Genomic DNA, 25550 nt, shown 5'->3' on the forward strand with positions numbered 1-25550 from the left:
TTTTTTTTTAGTTTTTTTAAATTATTTTCAATTCTATACTTCTGCGATGGAAAATTCCACTTGATATTAACTCAGAATAATGAGCTGAACCATCCCTCTCAGTATTTGTTACGATGTCACTTACACCCCATACAAGTACTTACAGGTAGCCATACAGGTAGGTATGGGGGTTAGTGACACCGTTACGAATACTGAGCGGGATGGTTCAGACCATGATTCTGAGTTCATATCAAGTGGAATTTCCTGTCGGAAAATTCATGAAAATGTTTGTGTTTTTTTAAATTATTTTCTGTTCCTTACTTTTGCGACGGAAAATTTCACTTGATATCAGCTTAGAATCAAGGCCTGAATCATCCCTCAAAGTTTTCGTTACAATGTCACTAACACCTTGTATACGCGAATGTAACTGTCTGTCTGTTACCTTTTCACGTTTACTAGCCTCGCTGACCAGCTGAGCTAACATGCGCAATTTGATAAAATTATCGACCGTTTCAATACATTTTGCCGAAACCGATAAGTTTGTTTATTTCCCTAACATGCGTGCCACGTGATTTAGTGCGTATTTTGACAGAACGACATGACTTATTTGGGTTCACATATTAACCTTTTTTTGACGTGACTTATTGTAGATTTGCCGCAGATGGCATTAACTACTTGGCCGGATAAATGGGGAGCGCTGAAGGCTCTCACCCGGTAACACATATTAACTCCAAACAACGAAACGACATAATTATATCGTCAGAATGGATAAAAACACGGTGACAAAATTTTATCCGGGAAATCTGAGGGGATGAAAAGAGGAAACGCAAAAGTGGTTTTGCGTTTAGTGGATTTTATACTAAGTTTTATTATTATAGGTAACAATTACAGTATCTAAACTTAATTAGTATTAAATAGTGAGCATTTTCATCGAAAATTTCAATAAATTATACATGGAAATATTGTATGTTTACATGTTGTATTGTAATATGTATGATGTAGTAGTAATGAATAACTACATATATAAAGCTTTTATTTTATTGCTATAAATGGTTGTCTTGACTTTAATTGCGTACAGGAATGCTAATAAAGTTCATGATTATGAAGATTGCGGAAATATTTAATGATAAAATATTGTAGAAGTATTAATTTGCATTCATTATTGTATTGAATATTATTATGCAGCAATAGTATTGTACACGAATACTTGTTTTAAAAACGTATTATTATGAGACTGACGGAGGTTTTACGGCTAATAGCCGGGACCAACGGCTTAACGTGCTCTCCGAAGCACGGAACCACCTATCAACCCGCAGTGGAGCAGCGTGGTGGATTATGCTCCATGCCCCCTCCGGTTGATTGAGGGGCCCTGCCCAGCAGTGGAACGTTTATAGGCTGTTTATGTTATGTTATTATAGGACTTATAAGTAGTCGTTACATGAGCCATGTCACGGGCCTTTGGCGGCTAAATAATAACCCTGACACCAGGGTTGATGAGGTTGGTAATTCACCTCACAACCCATACGATAGAAGAAGAAGATAGGACTAATAGTATACCTACTTACCTGACGATGGATGAAGTTACGAGTGTATTTGTTGTTAGAAGCGGAAGCATCAAAACTTACCTGAAATAAAAAATATACAATTTAGGAATAAATCAAAAAACGCCATAAAAACTACAATTCACGATACTTTTGGCATAATGTTACACTAGAAGGTATACTGTTAATTTAGTTCGCAATTAATATGGGCTTAGGACGGAATTATCAAAACAACATCATGATTAAGTTATGTACCTCTCATTCGATGAGTTATGTTATTATATTATAAGAATAACAAGCATAAGTGAAGAATATAACTCGAATACATAACGAAGACAAAAGACAATACCAGGTTTAAAATATAATCCGCGCCACTAAAGAAATGCACGGATTTTAAAGGAACTAAATGATAAGTCATAATAATAATTTTAACAGCCTCCGTGGTCTAGTGGTTAGAGCGTTAGGCTCACGATCTGGAGGTCCGGGTTCGATTCCCGATGGGGACATTGTCGAAATCACTTTGTGAGACCGTCCTTTGTTTGGTAAGGACTTTTCAGGCTTGAATCACCTGATTGTCCGAAAAAGTAAGTGATTCCGTGCTTCGGAGGGCACGTTAAGCCGTTGGTCCCGGCTATTAGCCGTAAAACACCTCCACCAACCCGCAGTGGAGCAGCGTGGTGGAGTATGCTCCATACCCCCTCCGGTTGATTGAGGGGAGGCCTGTGCCCAGCAGTGGGACGTATATAGGCAGTTTATGTTATGTTAATAATAATTTTAGCGACATTAGCGCCGCGGCCACCGGACTTTTTGTTGTACTTAACTAATAGGCTAGTTTCCAACTAGTCAAATCAGTTACTTTTTACTAAACGTCAAAACACGAAATTACTATAGAATTTGTATGAAAAAGCACACTGCGACGTCATGGGAAAAACGTGATAAAATGTCGGATTAATTATTATGTTTTTCTTGATTAAAATTCATAAATAAGTTAAATAGAAAAAGAAAATGATTTTCATTAGTTTTAGATGTAACTATTAGACTAGTTTCTAGTCAAATCAGTTACTTTTTACTTAACGTCAAAACACGAAATTACTGTGGAATTTGTATTAAAAAGCACACTGTGACGTCATAGAAAGACGTGACAAAATGTCGGACTGATTATTACTTTCCTCTTGATTAGAATTCATAACTAAGTTAAATAGAAAAAAGAAAATGTTTTTCGTTAGTTTTACATACATACATGAACTCACGCCCGTATTCCCCGAAGGGATAGGGCAGAACTACAAATAATCAAGACATTATTTGCAGCCATTTTTGATACATAGTCCTAAGGTGGATAATGATAAACCGTATGATGATAGGGGACCAGCCTATCGCTCTTACAGATGATCCATCATGTTCGACAGGACGTTGACCCTTTGTCGCCTTTTACGACATGCACGGGAAGATGGGCATCAGATTCGTTAGTTTTAGATCTGTCTTTATTTAGTAATCAGAATTTCACAATTTATCTCGAACATAGTACCCGACCCAATTATACCAGTTGCATGACTGGCAGTACCCTTATAATAGGACTTTCCAAAAACCTTGAGGCTCGTTACCATACGGCTGTACGTTTCGCTGAATTACGTCTATATTGTAGTAGCAAATGTTATGCGCGCGCAGCGTTATAAGTTGCCCAGGCGCATGTCATGTTGATGCGTGTGTCATGCCAACTGACGTATGCTTCGTATGCCACAAGTTATTTATTTTTAAGAAATATGTAAACTACATGATCAGAAGGGAATGTTAGGTTGGGTTGGACACGTAGAGCGGATGAAGGATAATAGAATTGCAAAAGCGGTGTATAAAGCGAAAGTTGATGGTAGGGCTGACAGAGGAAGACCGAGAAGGGCTTACATTGACCAAATTGGAGATGTCCTTAGAAAAGGTTTAATACGATCTACTCTGAACCGGCGTGTGTGTATGAAGCGATTGATGAATGTGGAGGAAGCAAGAGAAGTGTGTCAGGATCGAAGCAAACGGAATTCTATAGTCTCTGCTTACCCCGGTGGGAAATAGGCGTAATTTTATGTATGTATGTACATTATCAGTTTTGGCCCTTATCCCTATTTAGGATGGTTATTATGTAAGTACGTATAACTTAACATCACGCCTGGTTCCGAAGGGGTAGGCAAGGGTATAGAATATACCTACACCTAGTCCTTGCCAGCTGTGTTTAAGTCCCTATGTAATAGCGTGCGAGCCAATTGTCATTACCCGGGTACAAATTCAGGATTCCACGCGTATTTATTTTTTAAAATAACCTATAAGCAGCTATATTCATTATTTCGTTCTAAAATGTGTGGACGATAACAGAATCATCACTAATTTAAGAGTCACGCTCTTGTCGGTGTAGCATTCACTTTTTCGAACAATCAGGTGATTCAAGCCTCCGTGGTCTAGTTGTTAGAGCGTTGGGCTCACGATCTGGAAGTCCGGGTTCAATTCCCGATGCGGACATTGTCGAAATCACTTTGTGAGACTCCCTTTGTTTGGTAAGGACATTGCAGGCTTGAAACAAAAATAAACACTAAATAAACTAAACAGAAAGACAAATTGAATAGAAAGTATTAATTATATTTGAAATATAGCTGCACAATTTCTCTGGATCGCATCAGATATTATTGACATTTATGGTCACAGCTGACCAGTTGATCAGCCCACGTCAAACCACTAATTGTTAATTAATTTTGATTTGTTACGATACTTCGGCCACCCGGGTCTGCATGTCAACCACGCCGCGCTCGGAGCGAAATATATAGAGCGCTTCGATCAATAAACGATACGAATGCTATCTACGTAGATGGACGTCAAACAGCTATTGGTCGAAGGCCTCGATATAATTCTGAATTTTGATATTTCTTTGTATTTTAGCTAGCTATGTGCTCGTGCTATTTCATTTTTCAAGAGCAAACCCAACTTAATAAAAAAAAAACTGTCCAGGGGTTAAGTGCCGATTTCTCAATAGTTACACACGTCTATTCGTGGAATAAAGTGTATAAAGTGTTTTATACAAAATTTTGCTATTCCATTGACAATTAAGGTATCCGTTTATTGAAAAATCAACCAGCCAAAGGATAAAATAATGGAGTGACCATTTTATTTGCATTGACATTCAAAATCAACTGTCAAAATTTCTCAATCAACAACATTCGTAAAACGATAAACCAAAATTCTGTCGCCTACATAATCTCTTCAACAAAATTGATCTCATACTTCTAATCCATGTTCACGAAACACGAATGATGATCGCCCACGACCCTCCTACGTAGGACAAAAGTTTTTTTTTAGGTTCGCCTCAGATGGCATTACCTACTTGGCCGGACAAGTGAGGAGCGCTAAAGGCTCTCATCCGATATAAAATACTAAGAAAACAGGCCTGAGGGTGGCCAGTTGGGCGCGAACCCTAATGATGGAAATCGAAAGAAACCAGCAAGTCGTAAATCCTGGTACCGAACTTGCACCAATGAGTTATTGACGTCCGCCGTGGTCCAGTGGTTGAGCGTTGGACTCACGATCCGGAGGTCCTGGGTTCAATTCCCGGACATATCACAAAAATAGATCCTTGCCTCGGAAGGCACGTTAAGCCGTTGGTCCTGGTCACTACTTACTGATGTAAATAAGAAGTCGTTACATGAGCCATGTCAGGGGTTACATGAGCCTTTGGCGGCTCAATAGTAACCCTGACACCAGGGTTGATGAGGTTGATACTGCACCTCACAGCTCACAATATAGAAGAAGAAGTTATTCATTGTAATTGTACTTTTGTAATTCTTTTTAGTGTTGTGTTTATATGTGCAATAAAGCGTTTTTGTATTGTATTGTACTTTTTCACTAACATAGTCGGCCCGACCAATATAGACGGCGATACGGCGCACCGCCACTGAGCTTTCTGTTAGACCAACAGAACGTTGGTGGAAAGCAGTGAGGTGTGGGTACTTAGTTCATCTTGCGATGGATGTACCTCTGACTACCCCAATTGGGATTTAGTCGACTCCTGAGCTTATGTTATGTGTTACGTTAAATAACCAGCAATGGTTATACTAATTCATTTTATTTTATAGTATGGTTTCTATAGTATAGTCTTTTTTTTGACGGGAGTTATTGTAGATTTGCCGCAGATGGCATTAACTACTTGGCCGGACAAATGGGGAGCGCTGAAGGCTCTCACCCGGCACAACGTTTAAGAAAACAGGCCTGAGGGTGCCCAGTTGGGCCGAACCTCGGCTCAGGGCGTCGACTGAGAGGAAAAATATTTGAAAGTATTAATCGAGCCTAGTGGGACGATAGCGATAAGCGCAAAGCAATAAGCGCTGTATAGTATAGTGAACCTTTCTGTTGTCTTATAGAGCGGCCACGTGCGGACCGGTCACGATGCTGGCGCCTGCGCCCCCGCCTGTCTCTACTCTCACCGCTGTTTACTATTGTACTTAGTATAGATAGATCAATACTATGGACTATGTAGTTGGTACTTGTGGATATGGCTGGTGATTCAGAGTCTTATGTACTTAGGGTCGCCTGTTCTGGTATTATTATAACCTTTGGTTGTTTTAAGTGGTAGTCCAGTTGGAAGAACGGTTGACTCTCACTAAACAGTCGCTGGTTCGAATCCGATCCGATTTAAATTTGTTTTCGAATTCATGTTTGGATCATAACTGATTATCAGGAGTTCAGCGGTGAAGGAAAACCCACATTCCGAGAAATGCGTTTCGGAGTATGTGCGGATTGGAAGGTCAGACTTCAGTAGGTGAAAGAAGGGACATTCTCCGCCCCGCACCGATATTTGACTTGACTACCTCATCTCCTTTAGTCTATTTAAGCCGTAAGGAGAGTAAGGAGAGAGCGCAGATTGTCTGTCTGTCTCGCGCGGGGTAAGGCAGTACACAATGCATTTGTGTAGTGTCTTAGCGATGAGGTTTTTGTATGAAGTGTCCTGTGTGCGGTTTTTCTTTACTTACACCTTTAGTAATGTATGTAATCGCACTACCAAACAAAGCTCATAATTTCTTTCCACTGACGACATAAGAGGTACAATATTTATAATACCACAGTGATTATGAATCCCACTCGCTTCCCACTCTGCGCCCACGCAATAATTAGGCGACAAGATGGCGACAAATATTGGAAAATTTATTACAGTTTCCTTCATTTAGTCTGTAGGCTTGATAATAATTAATTAACAAATTATTCTAGCAGCGTTGTGGGCTGGACAGTAGCGGCGCCATTAAATGGTCGCGATATGGTTATGTGTCTGAAAGCTTGTTGAAATTATAGCTGTTACTAAACATTGGGTTGTTGTCGTTATTTAGAGGTTATTTATACTTTGAGGTTATTTATTGTTAATTAAGTATAGAATCTAAACTGCGGTTGACACATTCTTGGTCGCATTCATCATTTTGTTATCTTTAAATTTATTTTTTGTGGTCGACGTTTTCCCTCAATCAGCGTTTATCGCTATCGACCGACTAGGGTCGATTAATTCTTTCTAAAAAAAAATATTTAAAATATTTTCCTCTCAGACGACGCCCTGAGCCGAGGTTCGCCCCCAACTGGGCACCCTCAGGCCTGTTGTCTTAAACGTTGTACCGGGTGAGAGCCTTACATTTTACTTTTTTGCTTTTCTTTTGTATAATTAGATTTAGGGTGGTTTAGCTTTGCTGTAAGTCCATTGCATACCGTTGTCACCTATAATTAGGGTAACCATTACTATGTCATTTATGAAGATCTTTACTGTAAGAGACTTGTTGTTAACTCTGTTGGTGACCTTTAATAAACAAAAAAATAAAATAAAATAAGTATAGTTGATAAGGGAGGAGCTCGGTGACGCAGCGGTAAACGCGCTCGGTCTGCGATTGTTGAAGTTAAGCAACTTTCGCAAAGGCCGGTCATAGGATGGGTGACCACAAAAAAAAAGTTTTCATCTCGAGCTCCTCCGTGCACTACGATCTTAATTTGAATAGATATATTCTATCTCCCCAAAAAACATGGTTTGTTGTCAAAATTTTGATAATATTCTGACAAACAGTATCTATCTATTCCCTTAGCGTTATCCCGTTCTTCACAGGGTCCGCTAACCTAACCTAAAGATTTGACATGTCCGATTTTTTACAGAAGCGACTGCCTGTCTGAGCTTCCAACCTGCAAAAACCAGCGTAATACAAGTGAGTTCTCATACCTCCGATACGCATTTCTTAAGAATGTACGTTTCTTTACGATGTCTTCCTTCACCACTGAGCACGTGATAAACATTTACAATTTTGAAATTAAATTCGAAAATTAGTAGTTTGGGTTCGTTCTGGATTCGAACCAGCGACCTCACAATGAGATTCATGCGTTCTTCCCATTGGGACACCACGGCTCTTTTATGCCTATGTATCAAAAATGTTTGCAAGTTTGTCTTCTCTCATTGCGCCTTCGCCTATTCCAATATGGCATGCGGGCGCGGTATGCAAGTTTAAAAAAGTGGCCTTTGAAGAAGTGCTAATTAATGGACATTCTACTCGTCACTCGCTGCTATTGCTAATGTCTTTAGAATACCTTACCAAGTAGCGTAAAATTAATGATCTCACTGATTTAATTACAGTTTTTCTATTTTATCGGCAGAGATTATAGACAGCGAATAAGAAGGAAGCGGGCATCCGCGCTTTATACATATAAAGCCTCTCTTTAAACAGCCTCATTATATTTCCTGATTAGCCAGCTAATATTCTTCTTCAGTTAATCAGAGCCACTTTCCCGTCCACATTCTCAATTCTTCTCTGTCTAACTTGTATCCGCGTGTTCAAAACAAAGTTTGGCTTTGCCAGTCACATTCGAGCGTACGAGAGAACAGACTGAGGTCGCCGTTGGATAGACAAGGAGAACTATATTATGTATGTCATCATCATCAATTTAAGAGCCACGCTCTTGTCGGTGTAGCATTTTCCATTCCAGTCTATCAAAGGCCAATTCCTTGACTTCCCTATAAGACACGACGTTAACCTTTTCTTTAATCTATTCCATATATGTATGTATCTAAAGCCAAATTCAAATCCAGTTTAATATCAAGAAAACCTGCCAAGTTCTAGTAAAGTGCATTTTAATTTGGCATTGGATTCGATTTCTATTCTTTTGTAACTCAATAAAGACATCGGGAATTGAACTGCCTTTTAACAGCAATGTTTTTGGTGGGATATTACATTACATTCATCCTGACAACATTTCCAACTTTACCGTAAACTTATTATAGCGATCCCTAAACGGTCTTTCCAGTAAACGCCTTGTCAAGACAAAGTGTACTAGACAATAGTACAGGCCTCTCATACAAATCCGTCCATTGTTGGGCATACAATGTGATACAATATACAGGATGTGCTGTGCAGGTAAGTAAGCGGTTTTTTGCAATGCGACGATGTAATATGCAGTAATGGGTTCCCGGGAATTTTCCCAAAGAGGGAATGTTTCTTTTGTAAAAACTCTTTAATAGTAAGGACATACATACATACATAAATAGCCTATATACTGCTGGGCTGGGCCTCCTCTCAATCAACCGGAGAGGGTATGGAGCATACTCCACCACGCTGCTCCACTGCGTGTTGGTGGAGGTATTTTTACGGCTAATGGCCGGGACCAACGGCTACGGCTACGGTTTTACGGCAATAGTAAGGACACTAGGTGATTTTCTTTTTCAAATTGTTCTTAGACTCTGATCCTATTTGGCTAGTCTAAAAAAGCTCTTCTTAAATAACTTTTGCGTCTTTTTTTATTTATTTATAACACTTCATAAATTAAACACAGATTGTTTTACAAACATCGATAAACCTAAACAGGTTTATCTCGATGCCTTCTTATTCGGCATACGCCACGCTTTCTCATTATTACACACGCCAACACCAACACCATCCTGAAGGTAATTAGCGATAAGCCACATTGTCCGCTTATGATGCACTGGGTACATGCACATATGCATGTGCCTAGTGCATCAGGCGGGCCTGGCAAATATTTAAATTAAATTTTGTTTTGTTTTGTCACTACTAACATAGTTTTTTAAGTTTTTGTAATACTAACAAATATGGGCAACTGTTTGAATTTTTTTTTTTTACTAAAGAACACAAAAACATACACACACATGCATATACATTTCAAGAACTTACACAAAACAAATCTTTACCATTCACCTAGGTGCTGCCGGGAATGTTCTCAAGGTGGGAATATTCTCGGGAACGGCACATCACTGGCACCTTGGACATGTTACATGTTATTTGGACTTATTATTTGACGCTAGGACATACTGGCCTATTTTGAATTAAAGGTTTTTATAAGAATTTCTTCATCATCAGCCGTACGACGCCCACTGCTGGGCATAGGCCTCCCTCAAGGATCTCCACGACGATCGGTCCTGCGCTGCCCGCATCCAGCGGCTTCCCGCGACCTTCACCAGATCGTCGGTCCACCTTGTAGCGGGCCTACCCACTGAGCGTCGTCCGCCACGTGGTCTTAAGAATTTCTTAAGGAGTTGTATCCAGGAGCGGATCCATCTTTTATGCCAAGAAGGGGGGGGGTGGGGGGTGGGGGGAAGGGTCACCAGGTCGCAGACAGCGTGTCTCCTTAGATAACTAGATACAATGTTCGTGTTCAATACCCGACAAATGATTTTTAAAAGCAACCTTTTTCAAATCGTTCTAAAGCTTAGGATTTGCTGGGTGGCTGAAAAGGCTACAATGAATAAATTCATATAAAAAAAACAATATTGCCATTTGACACTGCTTTTTAGATGAATTGATTCTATGTGACCTTATTAACCCCCTGATATGTCAGTCAGTTAGTTCCTCCCCTTTTAGGGATAAGTAGTTAAAAAGAATATAATAAAAACCATTATTTTTTTTCTAAATTTTTTACATTAATTAAGGTACTTAATTCTATTAGACGTTTAATATCTCAAAGCCTACGACGACCCACATTAATCTGTCAAAACGCATCCAAAGCTCAATTTAAAACTAAGATCCAATTTAAATGACGAAACTTAAAAGTTTTGTGTAGGATTGTAAAGGTCCTCCCACACTGTCTAACAAGGTTATTTCAACTGCATCAGTTATAAAACGACTCAAATTGGCCGGATATAGAATTACGACAGATCAGACGCCGGTCACGCACTTCCGGCGAGTTTTCCCGCCGTTTTGAACACAAAAAGTGTGTTTACGAAGTTTATATTTTAATAAAAGGAAGTATTTATTTTGCCGTAAGATGACTTATTTCCGAAGTATTATGACGTCTGTTGACAATTGCAACATAAAAATACCTTTTAAAAAAAAGGTTATAAAAAAGATTCATTCTTTACTTTTTAAATTAATTTTATATTCATCGATCTATCTCTTATTGTCGGACATGTTTGTAATCTTTGTAATTACCTACTTAAACTGAATTATATGCGAAGTGGAAAAACAGTCAGCGTTTCTTTACTACAGTCTACCAGTGGTGAAATAATCAATCCACACACAATATTAACAACGTCCTCTAAAAAACTTAGTCTCAATTCCACTAAACCTTCATCTTACCTCAGTCTAAACCTGATACATATATGTCTACCTAGATAGACATAAACAAGATACTGCGGTATAAGCGAGCAGTAACCGGTTTTGCAGCTGCACGCGAGATACAGACAAACAGATTAATATATAGATAGATATGGAAGGTATGGCCCTGGCTATAGCGCGTAGGCTATTGTATGGAGATGTTAGGGAACGATGGTAAAAGCAGTCTTCAGTTGAGTGCTGTGAAGTCTGCTTTGCGCTAAAAGTAACCACAATTCGCACTGACCAATGTTTGCTAATTGTTTACGAAAAAATAGTGACTACGTAACTATTTAAGTAAGTAACGAAATAAAATATGAAAATTAAATTAGTTGCTGTCTACAGGAAACAGGCCAATATTAAAAAAATCAGACTATTCGATATCTATTGGGGATGTAATATTCATGGGTGTCAACACATACATACATAAACTCACGAATATTTCCCACCGGGGTAAGCAGGGTCTATAGAATTCCATTTGCTTCGATCCTGACACACTTATCTTGCGTCCTCCACATTCATCAATCGCTTCATACACGCACGGCGGTTCAGAACAGAATGTATTAAACCTTTTCTAAAGTCATATCCAATTTGGTATCCAGTTTGGATTGGTTTCGTTATGGGTGTCAAAACCCAGTAAAATTTTGATAGCCATTTTGTTTGTGACAATAATAATTGCTGATGTTGCGTTATGTTTTCCACAGTTTCGTATATATTAAAATCTTCAGAAACAGTATTTTACTACACAGTAGTAGCTGAATAAGTCGGCATTCTGAGGACGACAAATTCGCTAGCCGGTCAATCGGTTAAACTTGTAATCGGCTCATCTCTAGTTCTTATGACTTTTATCTCTGCCCACCCCTATAGAGCATATGGCATAAATTGTGATTCTAATAAACCAGGAAATACATAGACCTATAACAGTTAATTAATTTACATTGTTATACATTTAACACCAAAGTTATAAATACCGTGATGACTCTATCACGCCCAAAGGCATGTTCTTGCGTGATTTAACCCTATAAAGGATGTTATGGTCAATCTAATGGTCTTCGACCATGATACCGTAGTGATTAATAAGCAGGATAAATTATAGGATGTTTATAAATATGTAAAACAGATCAATTGGGCTTCGATTTTGAACAGGATAAAATCGAGAATTGGTATATTGGTTTTTTATCGGGGTTCGGCTTAAAATAGGTTATTAAATTAAGTCAGTAACGTTCTTGTTATTCAAAATAAAGTGATTATAGTAAGGGTTTTAGGTAGGTAGATATTTGATGAACCCTTTTGAAATAAGTTAGTCATAGAAAACTAAAAAAAGTAAGTACCTAATTAGTGATAGAGATGGCTAATAATATTAAAACCTAACCTGAAGATTTGACAGGTCCGGTTTTGGTCAGGTCTATTATGTTTTTTGCATAAATAAATTAAATATTTCTTATGACTTTAAAATGCCTCCACTAGGAGCAGTGATCCGTGCTTCGGAAGGCACGTTAAGCCGTTGGTCCCGGTTACTACTTACTGATGTATGTAAGTAGCCGTTACATGAGCCATGTCAGGGGCCTTTGGCGGCTCAATAATAACGCTGACACCAGGGCTGATGAGGTTGTAATCCACCTCACAACCCACACGATAGAAGAAGAAGACTTCCATCATATAAATAGTTGATACAAAACTTATTAATTTATTCATGTAAATTATTCTAATCAGGATATATATAGTAAAACAGATGACGAAAGATAATATAAGTAACGGTTCAATTTAAGATAGAGATAATCATAATGAAAGTCGAATGACATCGGAGGCATACCAGACATGCTATTATAATTAATATCTTTACATCTGACACGTAATATTGGACTACTTAATTTTAGATAAAGAAATATCTTTATCTGACAAACTGAGATAAAAAATATTATACAGGGTGTTAGTGACATCGTAACGAATACTGAGGGGGATGATTCAGACCATGATTCTGAGTTCATATGAAATGGAATTTTCCGTCGCAAAATTCATGATTTTTTTTAGTTTTTTTAAATTATTTTCAATTCTATACTTTTGCGATGAAAAATTCCACTTGATATTAACTCAGAATAATCAGCTGAATCATCCCCCTCAGTATTCGTTACGATGTCACTTACACCCCGCGCAAGTACATACTGTAGCCATACAAGTAGGTATGGGTGTTAGTGACACCGTAACGAATACTGAGGGGGATGATTCAGACCATGATTCTGAGTTGAAATCAAGTGGAATTTTCAGTCGGAAAATTCATGAAAAGTTTTTTTTTTAAGTTATTTTCTGTTCCATACTTTTGCGACGGAAAATTCCACTTGATATCATCTCAGAATCATGGTCTCAATCATCCCTCAAAGTTTTCGTTACGATGTCACTAACACCCTGTATGATTATTCAATAGGGAATGTAATCGTGAGCTGATGTTTCGTTGTTATCCACAAAACGAACGCTTGTCGTAGGTATATAAAACATACATAATGGCCTACATTCGTCTCACTGGGCACAGACCTCCCCTCATCAGCCCAGGGGCCTGTTTAATAAAACTTACAATTGTAAATTACAATGACAATTTGATGTACATTGCGGAGTGTGTGATCACGAATACAGTTTCATATTAGCTACGTAATGTACATCAAATTGTCGTTGTAATTTAGAATTGTAAGTTTTATTAAACAGGCCCCTGGTGTCCGGGTTATTATAGAGCCGCCAAAGGCCCCTGATATGGCTCATGTAACGACTACTTACTTACATCAGTAAGTAGTAACCGGGACCAACGGCTTAACGTGCCTTGCGAAGCACGGATCGTTTTACTTTCGGACAATCAGGTGATTAGCTTGTAATGTCTTAACCAAGCTCTCTCGCCTCGAAATGTTCGTGTACGCGGTGGCGTCCGGAAGTCGGGTCGCACCTTTCCCTGGTGGGTGCTGCGTATGTGGACAGGCCTGCTTCTGTCAGGGAGCTCATAAAATACTGTTTCTGTGATAAAGTCACATAAACTCTTTATTTTTCACTTTCCTTCCACCGACTGTAATTGGAATACCATTGTATTTAAGTCTATAAATATTGTCATACAAACTGGATTTAAAAAAAAAGAAAAGAAAGGAAAACATGAAACAGTAGGACTAGGGTCCTGTGCTGGGAGGTTTTCTGGCCACGTCTTTCCCTCAGCGTTACAGATTCCGATGTGGTAGTAGTTTTACAGCTAGTTACATAATATTTTTTTTGTAATTTAATTTTTTTGACGTTCAAAAAGCGCTAACTTTGTAAGCCAATTTTGAAAAATAAATATTTTTGAATTTTTGAAGCTAGGGATCACAAAGTGATTTTTGTAATATTTCCCCACCGGGATCCGAACCCGGGACCTCCGGATCGTGAGCCCATCGCTCAACCACTGGATCACGTAGGCCGTTTTTAACTTTAGTAATAACGGATCAGTAAATATTATATATAAAAAGTCATCGTTAACTTCTTCATCAAGTTACATACTTCGAAAGAGACAATGAAGTATCTTCTTACCACTACTCGACACTCTAGAAACGTAACCTCTAAGTAATCTCTACATAGAGATACCTAGTACCGATTTCAAAGAAACACCGTTACTTCAAACCCTAACTATAGATAAGGAAACTACGTATAGAATGGTAACTCTCCGCTCCCCAACGGCTGAGCTAGGTTTACCTCACCCCCTCAGTCTTACTTTAGTCTTCAATCGTAGGGGCGTCAGACGTCACACACATATACACGTGTACTTTAAGAACAAGAATACAATAAATTTATTGCCAGTACCAATTTACATTTGCTATAAAAACTAGGTAATTATGAATATTACGAATACGGGCAAAAGGAAATGACTCAGCTTGTAATGGAGCCATGCTATGGCGCCATCTAGCGCTGGTTTACAGTCATTTCTTCTTCCTGGGATGTTGTGAAAAAGTAATTGTCACCGAGGGCTAGAGGACATTAAATAGAAATAGACAGCAGCTTTAGGTAAAAACCAATAAAATCAAAAGACAATCAAATAAAATTATAGGTAGGTACTCTTGAGTGTGAGGAGCTCGGTGGCGTAGCGTGTAATGAGCTCGGTCTGCGATTGTTGAAGTTAAGCAACTTTTGCAAAGGCCGGTCATAGGATGGGTGACCACAAAAAAAAAAGTTTTCATCTCGAGCTCCTCCGTGCTTCGGAAGGCACGTTAAGCCGTTGGTCCCCGCTGCACTAGCAGTCCTTAATAACCATCAATCCGCACTGGGCCCGCGCGATGGTTTAAGGCCCGATCTCCCTATCCATCCATAGGGAAGGCCCGTGCCCCAGCAGTGGGGACGTCAATGGACTCATGATGATGATGATGACTCTTGAGTGTGTGTGTTTGTGTGTATGTACGCGCGTGTGTGTACTTTAACGTGAATGTGTAGTGTTTGTATAAAACGAGGAGTTTTGTATGGCGTGCCCTAGGTAATATATCTACATAGATATACCTAGTACCAATTTCAAAGAAATACCGTTACTTCGAACCCTGGCGGTAGATGGCGTCACGTTGAGTGAACTATAGAGCGAAACAAAAGCATAGCGATAAGATCGAAGCTAATAGAAATTGAACATGACTCCGATAAGGTCGCGATATAAGCGATTGGCATTATGAGATCACTCCTTTGCCTGAGTTGAGAATTTCTTAGAAGTGCTTATTAATAATCGTGAGCTAAAATGTACGTTTATAAAATTAAGCAAAATTGGAAAAAAACCTACGACGGTAAAAATCTCATCGAAAAAGAATAAAATAACTCAAAACCCCCGACTTAATCCAATTATTATGTAGCGAAATATTATAATACACTTAAAAATACTTTCTAATAAAAAAGAGTTGATATCTCGAGAAATCGGTAATAGATATACTTAAGTACCTAAACAATGAATATGGATGTTTACAGTTTTTTCCTAACGTGTCTGTTTCTCGAAAATATACTTAAATATGTAGCGATAATACACAGCACACAAACAAACATCTCTCACCCTAAACGCATATACCTGCTCCGTTCCGTCGTGGGTAAAAAGGTATGAAAATAATATTAGGATAATCGGATATGAACCCTCTACTTGTCTTTATTACGAATTGGAAGGAAATAATTGAATTTAGTACCGAATCACAACAACGCTACACAAATTGGGTTACATGCGTACTCCTTATTTTAAGAGTGCATTAAACTATGATGCATCCATCATGTGACTTCGTCACACCTACACCACACTATAAGAAATCGCCGGCGTCTCCAAGTGAATTTGTATAAATTTATCTTGCAGAGCGACTGTCACGCGACAGCAGCGCTGCAGCATAGTAAATCGCGACTATAGATGAACAATCTACCCGGTCTCTCGCTCTCTCTCTCTCTCTCTTTCTCTCTCTCTCTATTTAAGAGCTGCGCCCTTGTCGGTAGAGTAATCGCCATTCCTCTCTTCTTCCCGCCAAAACCCGGTATTTTGGGTAAATTTCCATATATTTACCCGCCATACTCGTATTTACCCGATCTATTTTTTTCGGGAATTTTCCCAAAATAACGGGTAGATCGCCCATCTATAATAGCGACTAATGTGAAACCTCCCTTAGGCATAACATTTCGCAATACATTCATAGAGATATTAGAAAATATTAAAGTAATAAAACCATTCGCATTTAGCAGGTATAAAGCTGTTTACATTATCATTGACAAGAAGAACAATAAAGAATATATACAGACATAAACTAACGCCAATTTCCAACTGGTAAGCATAGACTATGGAATTTTATTTGCTTCGATCCTGACATACTTTTGCTTCCTCCACATAAAGGAAAATAATAAAAATAAATGTCCTTCCAGTAACAGTTTGAATTGTACCATCTAATTGTTCGATAATATATTTTTTTTTTATTTAGTTCGTGATGCCAAATCTTTGCGATTGCAATATTAAGCCAGTCTGTCGTTATAAAATGACCATTTGAACAGACATCTTAGCCCATCTGGTTACAATATGCGCGTGATTTGCAGTAAATTGCGTAAGATTCACCAAAATAACTCGAGACACGGAAGGGTAACGGCGGATTATGTATAACTTGCGTCAAAGCCATGATTACTGCGAAGCTTGTGACACACATCACAGATAATCACAAAACAGTCACTGTGATCCTGTTCACAGGCTTGCTTCTCAAACGGAGAGCACAAATTCGAACCCCGGTATGGAACTTGCACTAATGAGTACTTAATTTATCTTAAGTGCAGTTTTCACTAACACAGTTGTCTCGACCATTATATACGACGATACGGCTCACCACCTAACACGTTGGTCTAACGGAAATCTCGGTCTCTTCGTCTATCGTGTGGGTTGTGAGGTGGATTACCAACCTCATCAACCCTGGTGTCAGGGTTACTATTGAGCCGCCAAAGGCCCCTGACATGACTCATGTAACGACGACTAACTTACATCAGTAAGTATTAACCGGGACCAACGGCTTAAATCTCGGTGAGGTATGGGTACTTTGTGCTCATCTTACATTGGATGTACCACTGTCTACCCCAATTGGGACATAGTCGTGGGTTATGTCATAATCTAAAGTAGGTTACAATTTTCCACTACATGATTAAACCACTTTTTTAACTTGTTGCTCTATAGAAACACAGCAGGTATACAAGTCCATGTCTAAGCAGGCCAGTTTAGAACCAGCCTTTCCTAAGAAAGCCTCGAGTGTCGTAATAAGGCCACAATTGGCCGGCCCAGATACGACCAACAACACGTTTTGTCTCGACATAGCTCTAGAGAACGTGTCCATATCAATATTTAGTCTAGAACGTTTCAAAATAGCATATAAATATTTCGAAGAAATGTTATTTTATGGTGTCTTTTTGAATAGGAATAATTCCGTGCATTGCCGTGATGCGTATGATACGAAAATACAGAATAACCGACACACAATTATTGGTCTTATAGCTACGTAGCCATGTTTTCCAGGCACTAACTTCTGACACAATAAAAAACTAGTTAGTTACAGGGGGGTTAACGTGGCCACATCGAAGCAATTCATCTAAGAAAGCAATATTGTATTCGCATATAAAAATAAGTGCGCAATGCAAACAAATGTCAAATAGCAATATTGTTTTCTTAGAATTGCTTCGATGTGGCCATTTTAACTCCCCAGGTCACAAAAAGTAAAAGAAAGAAGATATAATCTATCGCTATTCGTTTTTTATTCATAATCAATCAGCAAAACAATTCTTCGGTATATTTCAATAAAGCGGTCTCAACGTCACCTAGCCGTGTCGATGGCAATTTGTCCATCTTTCTTCCAGAACTTGACCACTGGCCACCATATAAAAAAAGCTCCCGTAACATACTACGAAACCTTACAGCCGACCAAACTAAAAGCTCCGTGTTAACTGGTCATTCTTGTAAACAGTGTCTTTATGTTTTGTCCAAAATAAGTTGAGCTCTGCAAAGGTAATTAAGTTCCGCAAGTCTCTGTGGTAATTGAAGTTTATTTGGAAGTCAGAGGTCCAAAAAAGTTGGCGACTTAAAGTAAATACGTAGTAGACATTACGCTCGGATGCATTCGGTCGCTTCCGCAAAACAAATTCAATTTTAAACGCAAGTACAGTACACCCAACCGTAAAATAATAGAACCGTTTGCCAAGGAACCTATAAAAATATTAAATGCCGTTTATTTGCATGTTGGTAACGATTACTTACCTACTTATATCTAAAATAAATGATTTCTATTCTATTATATTGGGATATAACTAGTATCTACATATGGTGAATACCTAATATTAAATAAATGCGAAAGTACCTCTTCTCGTCTGAAGATATAAGTTGAGGCACATTAGTACGATCAACAAATGGCTCAACTTTGAGTTTATGAGAGGGATCCTAAGCGATTTCTTCAGGAATGTGTTAAGGGTGTTGAGGGAGTTTTATTAGATATTAGCGAAAAACCCCGCCTGTTCCTAGACGGTAGGAATATTAGCATGTTAACTCCTTAAACACCCTGAACACACTTCTAAAGAAATCGGATCTCTGAAGCACCCTACAACCTCATTGTTGATAGGACTACATAGATCAAATCGATATCCACAGACATACAAACCAATGAAGCCAGAGTTTCTTAAGCAACAGTTAGTTATGTAAGAAACAGACAAACATAATGTAATCATTTAATACCGGGTGATTCAAAAATACGTATCTATAATTTTCGTCAAAGATTCACATGTTCCATTTTGTGAAGAGGTCAAAAAGTCACCATGTATATGAACCATTCAGTTCAGGCTAAAATGCTCCATTTTTTGCACTTCAACAAAAAAGCACATCATATTTTAAGATGTGCCTCAAGACTGTAGACTAATTACCCCAATTCGGTTTCACCCACGATTGACCATGCCGTGGGCGTCAAGGCACCATGCCGAGATACAGTTGATCAGTGATCACTCCTTTGGTCGCAATTTTGATTTAATTATAAACGCCCGTCAAACCTGGTCGTGGATAGCAAATTTTGGAATTCCTGTCTTGTTCTGATTGGCAACGAAATTGAACAATAGAGTTTTGTACTTTAGGCTTAAAAGCTGTGTTGTTACGGTTACTTTTTTGATACTCAGCGAACTACGAAGACTAGACGTGTAGTGAGCATTACTTTTGTAAAGATAAATAATATGGTCGAAACCATAGAACATTTTTCGTCCAATAACATTGTAATAAAATACCTCTCATAAACACAAACAATAATAAAATACCATTCTATCACAGCTAATAAGAGAAATGCTGACCACCTCGATAATGAACTTTAACTTTTAATACGAGCTAGAAATATAAAACTAAATATTTTATTCACCTTTCACCCAAAAACTCCCATCAAAACAAACGACATAAAAAAAGTTTACGAAATACGAACGATAGCGTCGCACGCGCATGGCGTGGAAGCGCTAACCAATCACGATCGAGGCTAAGAGTTCTTCGAACCCGCGCTCGCTTGCTATTGGTTAGAAAACGCGCCAAGTTCAAACAGGTTTCGTAACGGAAAGGAGCACGTGTAGTTATCAACTGAAGCTGGACCTATCGTGTATCACCACCTCCCCGCGCCTCACACCCTCAGTGGTCTATCATAAAGCCTTATTCAAATGGAAAACGCAGGCTTTTGAACGAGCGAGACCAGACGTCAGGGGTCTTTTTAAAACAGACGAATAATACTAGCGTAGTAAATTCGTGTATGTATGTTTGGATAAGGTTTGTGTTCGTGTGTGTTGGACAAATGCGATAGAAAGAAAGTTGTTGTGGCTGTAACGAGGGCTCGCCACACAGAATGTCTCGGATTTGGGACTCTCGATTTTTATTTGTGTTTCGTCTATCTGTATGCTTAGCTATTACTTTGGCTTAATTTTTTAATATTTTTTACCGTTTGGGCAAACTCACTTTGGTAGGTATTTGGTTTCATACGTAAAAGCATTTAAATAATTGATTACCTGATTGGGAATACTCAAAGATATCATTTGAAACATTTACAATGAGTCAAGAGACACATTCTCTCTCGCTGACTCTAAAAGCTATTAAAACCTAAGCACTAAATCCTCTAAGGCTACAAAGCACCACCTTTACTTTTTACACTATAAACTTCGTGCCATTAAATCTTACAGCCTCCAAGAAAAGACAAAGCCTGGAACCAGCTAGGAGGCTTAAATCACGACAGGCCAAACCTGTTGGAGCGGTCTATTGAACCTTTGCCGTGTATTAAAGTAGCTACTGTTGGCTATTTCAAGCCAGGCGTGTTTTAATAGCTTCTATGAAGGCCCCTGCACTGCATTTCAGAGTAATTTCACGCAGATTAAAGAGATTAACATACCAGCGTGTTATTTTAGCGCTCCTGTGTAAATTGTTAGGAATTTCGCGTTTTCTTTGGTCCTTTTGCGTTCATTGTTGGGTAATTAGACCCTGTCTACACGCTTGAGTTCACGAGTCTTTGATTTTGATTAAAGGTTTTTCAATTTGTGTTTTATTGAATACGTTGGTGTGCTTTTATGCAGTTGTTAACATGATCGAAATGAGTTCTGATTTCTGAGTACTGTTTGTACATGCAACAGGTTTAATAATAAAATTCACATACACTTCATCTTAATGTGTTAGTATCTTAAAGACATATATTGAGTAAGTATGATATTATCTTTTCTAAAATGGGTACAGAAATATCTACCAAAAGAATTTACTTAATTTGAATTAACCAATATCATTTTCCAAAAACTAATTCTCTTTTTAAAAATCTGTATAAGTATAAAAGCTCTTAAAAAGTTCGTTGAATAAGTCCAAGATCTCGAGGCTTCGGTTACAAGCTTGTAGCAGGCAGCCTCTTTGTTCAAAGGTCACGCCATTTTGACGCAGAGGTCACGGGCTCTCTCTTTGTTGGGACTTGGCCAATGTGGTCAATTGGGGCTCTGTGTTGTAATTATTGTATTGTTTCGTTACTTTATTCGAGAGAGTATAGTTTTGCTATTAAGTAGTTCTAGAATACAGAACAAAAAACTTTTGAAATAGTCCAGACGAGATAGTACTAAACAAGACAATGGAAGTATGGACAATATGCGCTCATATCGTTTTGTTATATTAGAAGGGAAGAATACATTGAAAATGAAATTTTGCTTTTCCTATTTGATAGTGGAAAGACTATTTCATAACTAAGTAACGTTGGCACCGTTAAATTGAATCGTGTAATAATTCATGATGCTTAATACACTACGAGACAATAACGTTTTTCACATATATTTTTTTAAATAATAATTTATTTTAGAGATAATGATACCATGCAGTCGATAGTACCGTAACATCAAGATAAACAAGTATACTTTTTAACTCATCATTAATATCTACCTAAAATAAAACATAGACGTAACATTGTAAGCTGTATGACCTTACAAGCCTAGGCAGCAGCAGCTGCAATAGTAGTACAAGTAGCAGTAGTAAACGAGTAATTATAATTAAAGCGACTTACCTTGAGGGCGCAAAAAATGCAAGAAGGACCAAGACAGGCGTGGCCTGTGAGCTCACGGAAGCTGCGCCGGAATATGTCCAGATGCCACAACACCTGGAAATAAAACATACAGTTTACAACAAGCACCTGGATCGAAAGTGGGACAGGCTAATTTTGGATCAACAGTAGCTGTCACAGTGAAAAAAAAATTGGAACGGTAAGGAGATTAACGGGCTATAAGGCGTTATTGAATAGCTGTTGCTGTCAACAGATGTTGAGTTGTTACACTCGTATATAACTTTCTTAACAAGTACTCTATCAAACAAATTGCAGGACATTATCTTAGAGTACCCAGTGTTCCTAAAGTGGCGCAAATTTCAAAGCCACGAAAACATATTAACCGTAATTTTGAAGTAATTTAGTAAGTCAACCGTTTTGATGATGAGTTTTAAGAAAGTGACAAAGTATGATAAATAACATAATGAAGTTAAAATTACACTATACTTTACCTACATTTACAAAATGTAGATAGTATAAACAACACACACGACTGTATAGGCTGTATAAAATATAAGAAAATTGAACAACCGTTAAATAAACACGAATTGAAGTTAATTAAAAGAAACAGACTTGGAGTCCCTCAAGGCGGTACTTTTGATCCACTTTTATTTCTATTGCATCAATTAAATAATTGCTACTATGAATCGCTTGCGTCTTGCGTAACGTAGCTTTTCATTAAACATGAACAGTATTAAGGCAAGTCGCATTCCAACATACATACATTAAATTATAGTAATCTCTAATGGGGTAATCAGAAGACAACTTGCTACCAATGTTGATACAAAGTATAAGGGTGAATATTGTGAACCTTATGATTACAGGAGATGACCCTAATTAAAATGGATCATCAGATTGCAAACAATCCATCTGTCGGTTTTGACAACATGCTTGGGAAGATAAGCAGCTGAACGCGTCAATTTTTAAACTTAACAATCGTTCAGAAAATAACACAGACAATTTTAAGATTTAAAATTACCCGAAGCGTTATGTCGTGACAACATACTTTTTAGCCGCATAGCCAGTTGGTACAGCCAATTATGTTTGCGAAAAAAATCTTCCATAAACAACACGCAGGCTGCAACTAGGCATACCTATTAAAATAACTATGAATTCTTGCGCATGTGCCGAGCAGGTGCATGAATACTGTTATCTTATTTTGCTCACAGACCTAATTAAGGAGTTTTAATTTACCAGTGCCCATACGTAATGGGATGATCAAGTGTAGAACTGCACATGTCGGTAGAAGGTACAAAAATAGATGAAATATATTTTTTTATGTTTATAGGCAGTTTCTTGTACAATGACGATAAGTCACTAGAACAGGTGGAAGCAGTTATGAAATTTGCAGTGACCAAATTAACATTATTTTTAATGTATGTCCTACAAGCTGCAAGAGGCTAGATTATAAATTAACTGAAGCAAACTAATCCTGCCTTATCGATTGCTGGATCGTATGCAAAGAAAATGGTGTTTATTATCCAGCCAACAGTTAACTCGAAAATACAAATATATTAAAACTAAGGCATTCTTTTTTATCTACCTGATCTACAATTTCTTTTCATATAAGTATTATTTAATATTCTTAATGCAACATCAACAATAAATCCATAAATAACTTTCCGATAATAATTTTCGATTGAGATCTTAATTTACTATGTCACATGTCGCATATTTCTTTACCATCAACAAATCCACCAAATGTCCCAACGATATTGAAACGAAAGTGAATCGCATCTTCGGTATTTTTTTACAAAATATCGGCCATATGTCGAATTTGGAGCACGAGACAATATTATTGGTCATAAAGTTGTGAATATTGATTGGCCAGGCCACATGGTCTGTGACGTCACATGTCAGGTGCGCGTGCGGCATGTGATGACGCAAAAAAAATGAGCGAAGAAGGAACTTTATAAGTCCTTGTGAGGGGATGGACAGCGAGATATTAAATAAGGTATTGCGTGGTATATTACTTAGTAAGTAGTGCAAGTTTAGATAATTCTTATCATTTACATACATACATAAATTCACGCCCGTAACCCCTAATGGGGTGGGCATAGCTACAAGTAATCAAAGACAACTTGCAGCCACCGTTGATACGATGTCGTAAGCTGTAAGAAAGGACACAATTCCTCAGTCGGATTCTACGACATGCCCAGGAAGACAAGCAGCTTAACGTGTTTTATGTTTTTTATTTGTTCCCAGTACAGCATAGAAGCAACTTTACTTTTCATTTAGTTGATGAGAAATTCTCAAATTATATTCATAGTAGGCAACATGAGAAATTATATTTTTTCTACTATCATATTTGCTGGAAGGAACACTTAAGTTTCCTTTCGAGTAAGAAATTTAAAGTTCACCTGCTTCCTGTTCAACGAGTGCAAAAATAGCGTTATTTACTTACAGGAAAAAAGCAAACTCTCGTCTTTTTAAAAATCATAAATAAACAATAAAAGTGGGTCGACATTCCCTCCCCGAGGTACTTCAAAAGTATTCCTAGAAAATTGATACCGACACTTAACTTGCTGTGAAGTGTCGTAAGAAAAAAGTTGTTTATTAAAATTTATAGCTCTTGAAAGTGTCAGCAACACACCCAAAGAAGATATCATTTTCAAAACAATCTTTCTTAACACATGTAACATATACGTCATTGTATCGAAAGCCTACGCTTGTTCACACAATGGGATCGTAATATGGTGATATAGTCGTACGTAATGGAAAGTAACATTTTATTGACACTCTCTACGTCATTATAGTGGTAACAAGTTTATACACTGGGTGCTCCAAATTTGTAATAGCTACTTTATATTAGAATTATCTGCTTTATTTCTGGTTCACATTTCTTCTATTAGGTACATTATTCTCGATTTCATTAAATAAAATGATTTTACATAGTTCTTTTAAATTGAAGAATTATACCTTTACATATGGTAACAACATTGATTGTGGAGTTTCTTTTTGGATTCATGTTTGGATCATAAATGATTATCACGTGCTCAGCGGTGAAGGAAAACATCGTGAGGAAACCCACATTCCTGAGAAATGCATTTTCGGAGGTATGTGACCTAACCTGTATTGGGCTGGTTTTCCCTTCGCGGGTTGGAAAGTCAGGCAGTCGCTTCTGTAAAAACCGGACCTGTCATATCTTCCGGTTAGGTAAGCGGACCCTGTGAAAAACGGGATAATGCTCGGGAGATGAAGATATGGTAAAAACATTTTTGTAACAACCGTTAAAAGAATTTACTTTTCCTAAAGATTATGTTCATTAAATTCATCTAAAAATGTAATATTGCTAACCTGACCTAACTCCTCTGATCTCCTTAAAAATGAGTAAATCTTGAATTGTCTAATGAATTGTCATTACACAACAATTCGACGGGCGCACATGTACACTA

General features: G+C 37.9%; 1 protein-coding gene across 2 annotated transcripts in view; it reads right to left on the bottom strand.

Moving 5' to 3' along the window:
* Window positions 1-25550, bottom strand: part of LOC126369329 (uncharacterized) — a 202899-nt gene that overhangs the window by 41197 nt on the left and 136152 nt on the right. For both annotated transcript variants that reach the window (XM_050013657.1, XM_050013663.1), the window contains one exon: window positions 22120-22212. In XM_050013657.1, coding sequence (XP_049869614.1) covers window positions 22120-22212 — 93 coding nt within the window. The remainder of the gene's footprint in view (window positions 1-22119; window positions 22213-25550) is intronic.

This window comes from Pectinophora gossypiella, chromosome 9 (genome assembly GCF_024362695.1).
Source record: "Pectinophora gossypiella chromosome 9, ilPecGoss1.1, whole genome shotgun sequence".
NCBI lineage: Eukaryota > Metazoa > Arthropoda > Insecta > Lepidoptera > Gelechiidae > Pectinophora > Pectinophora gossypiella.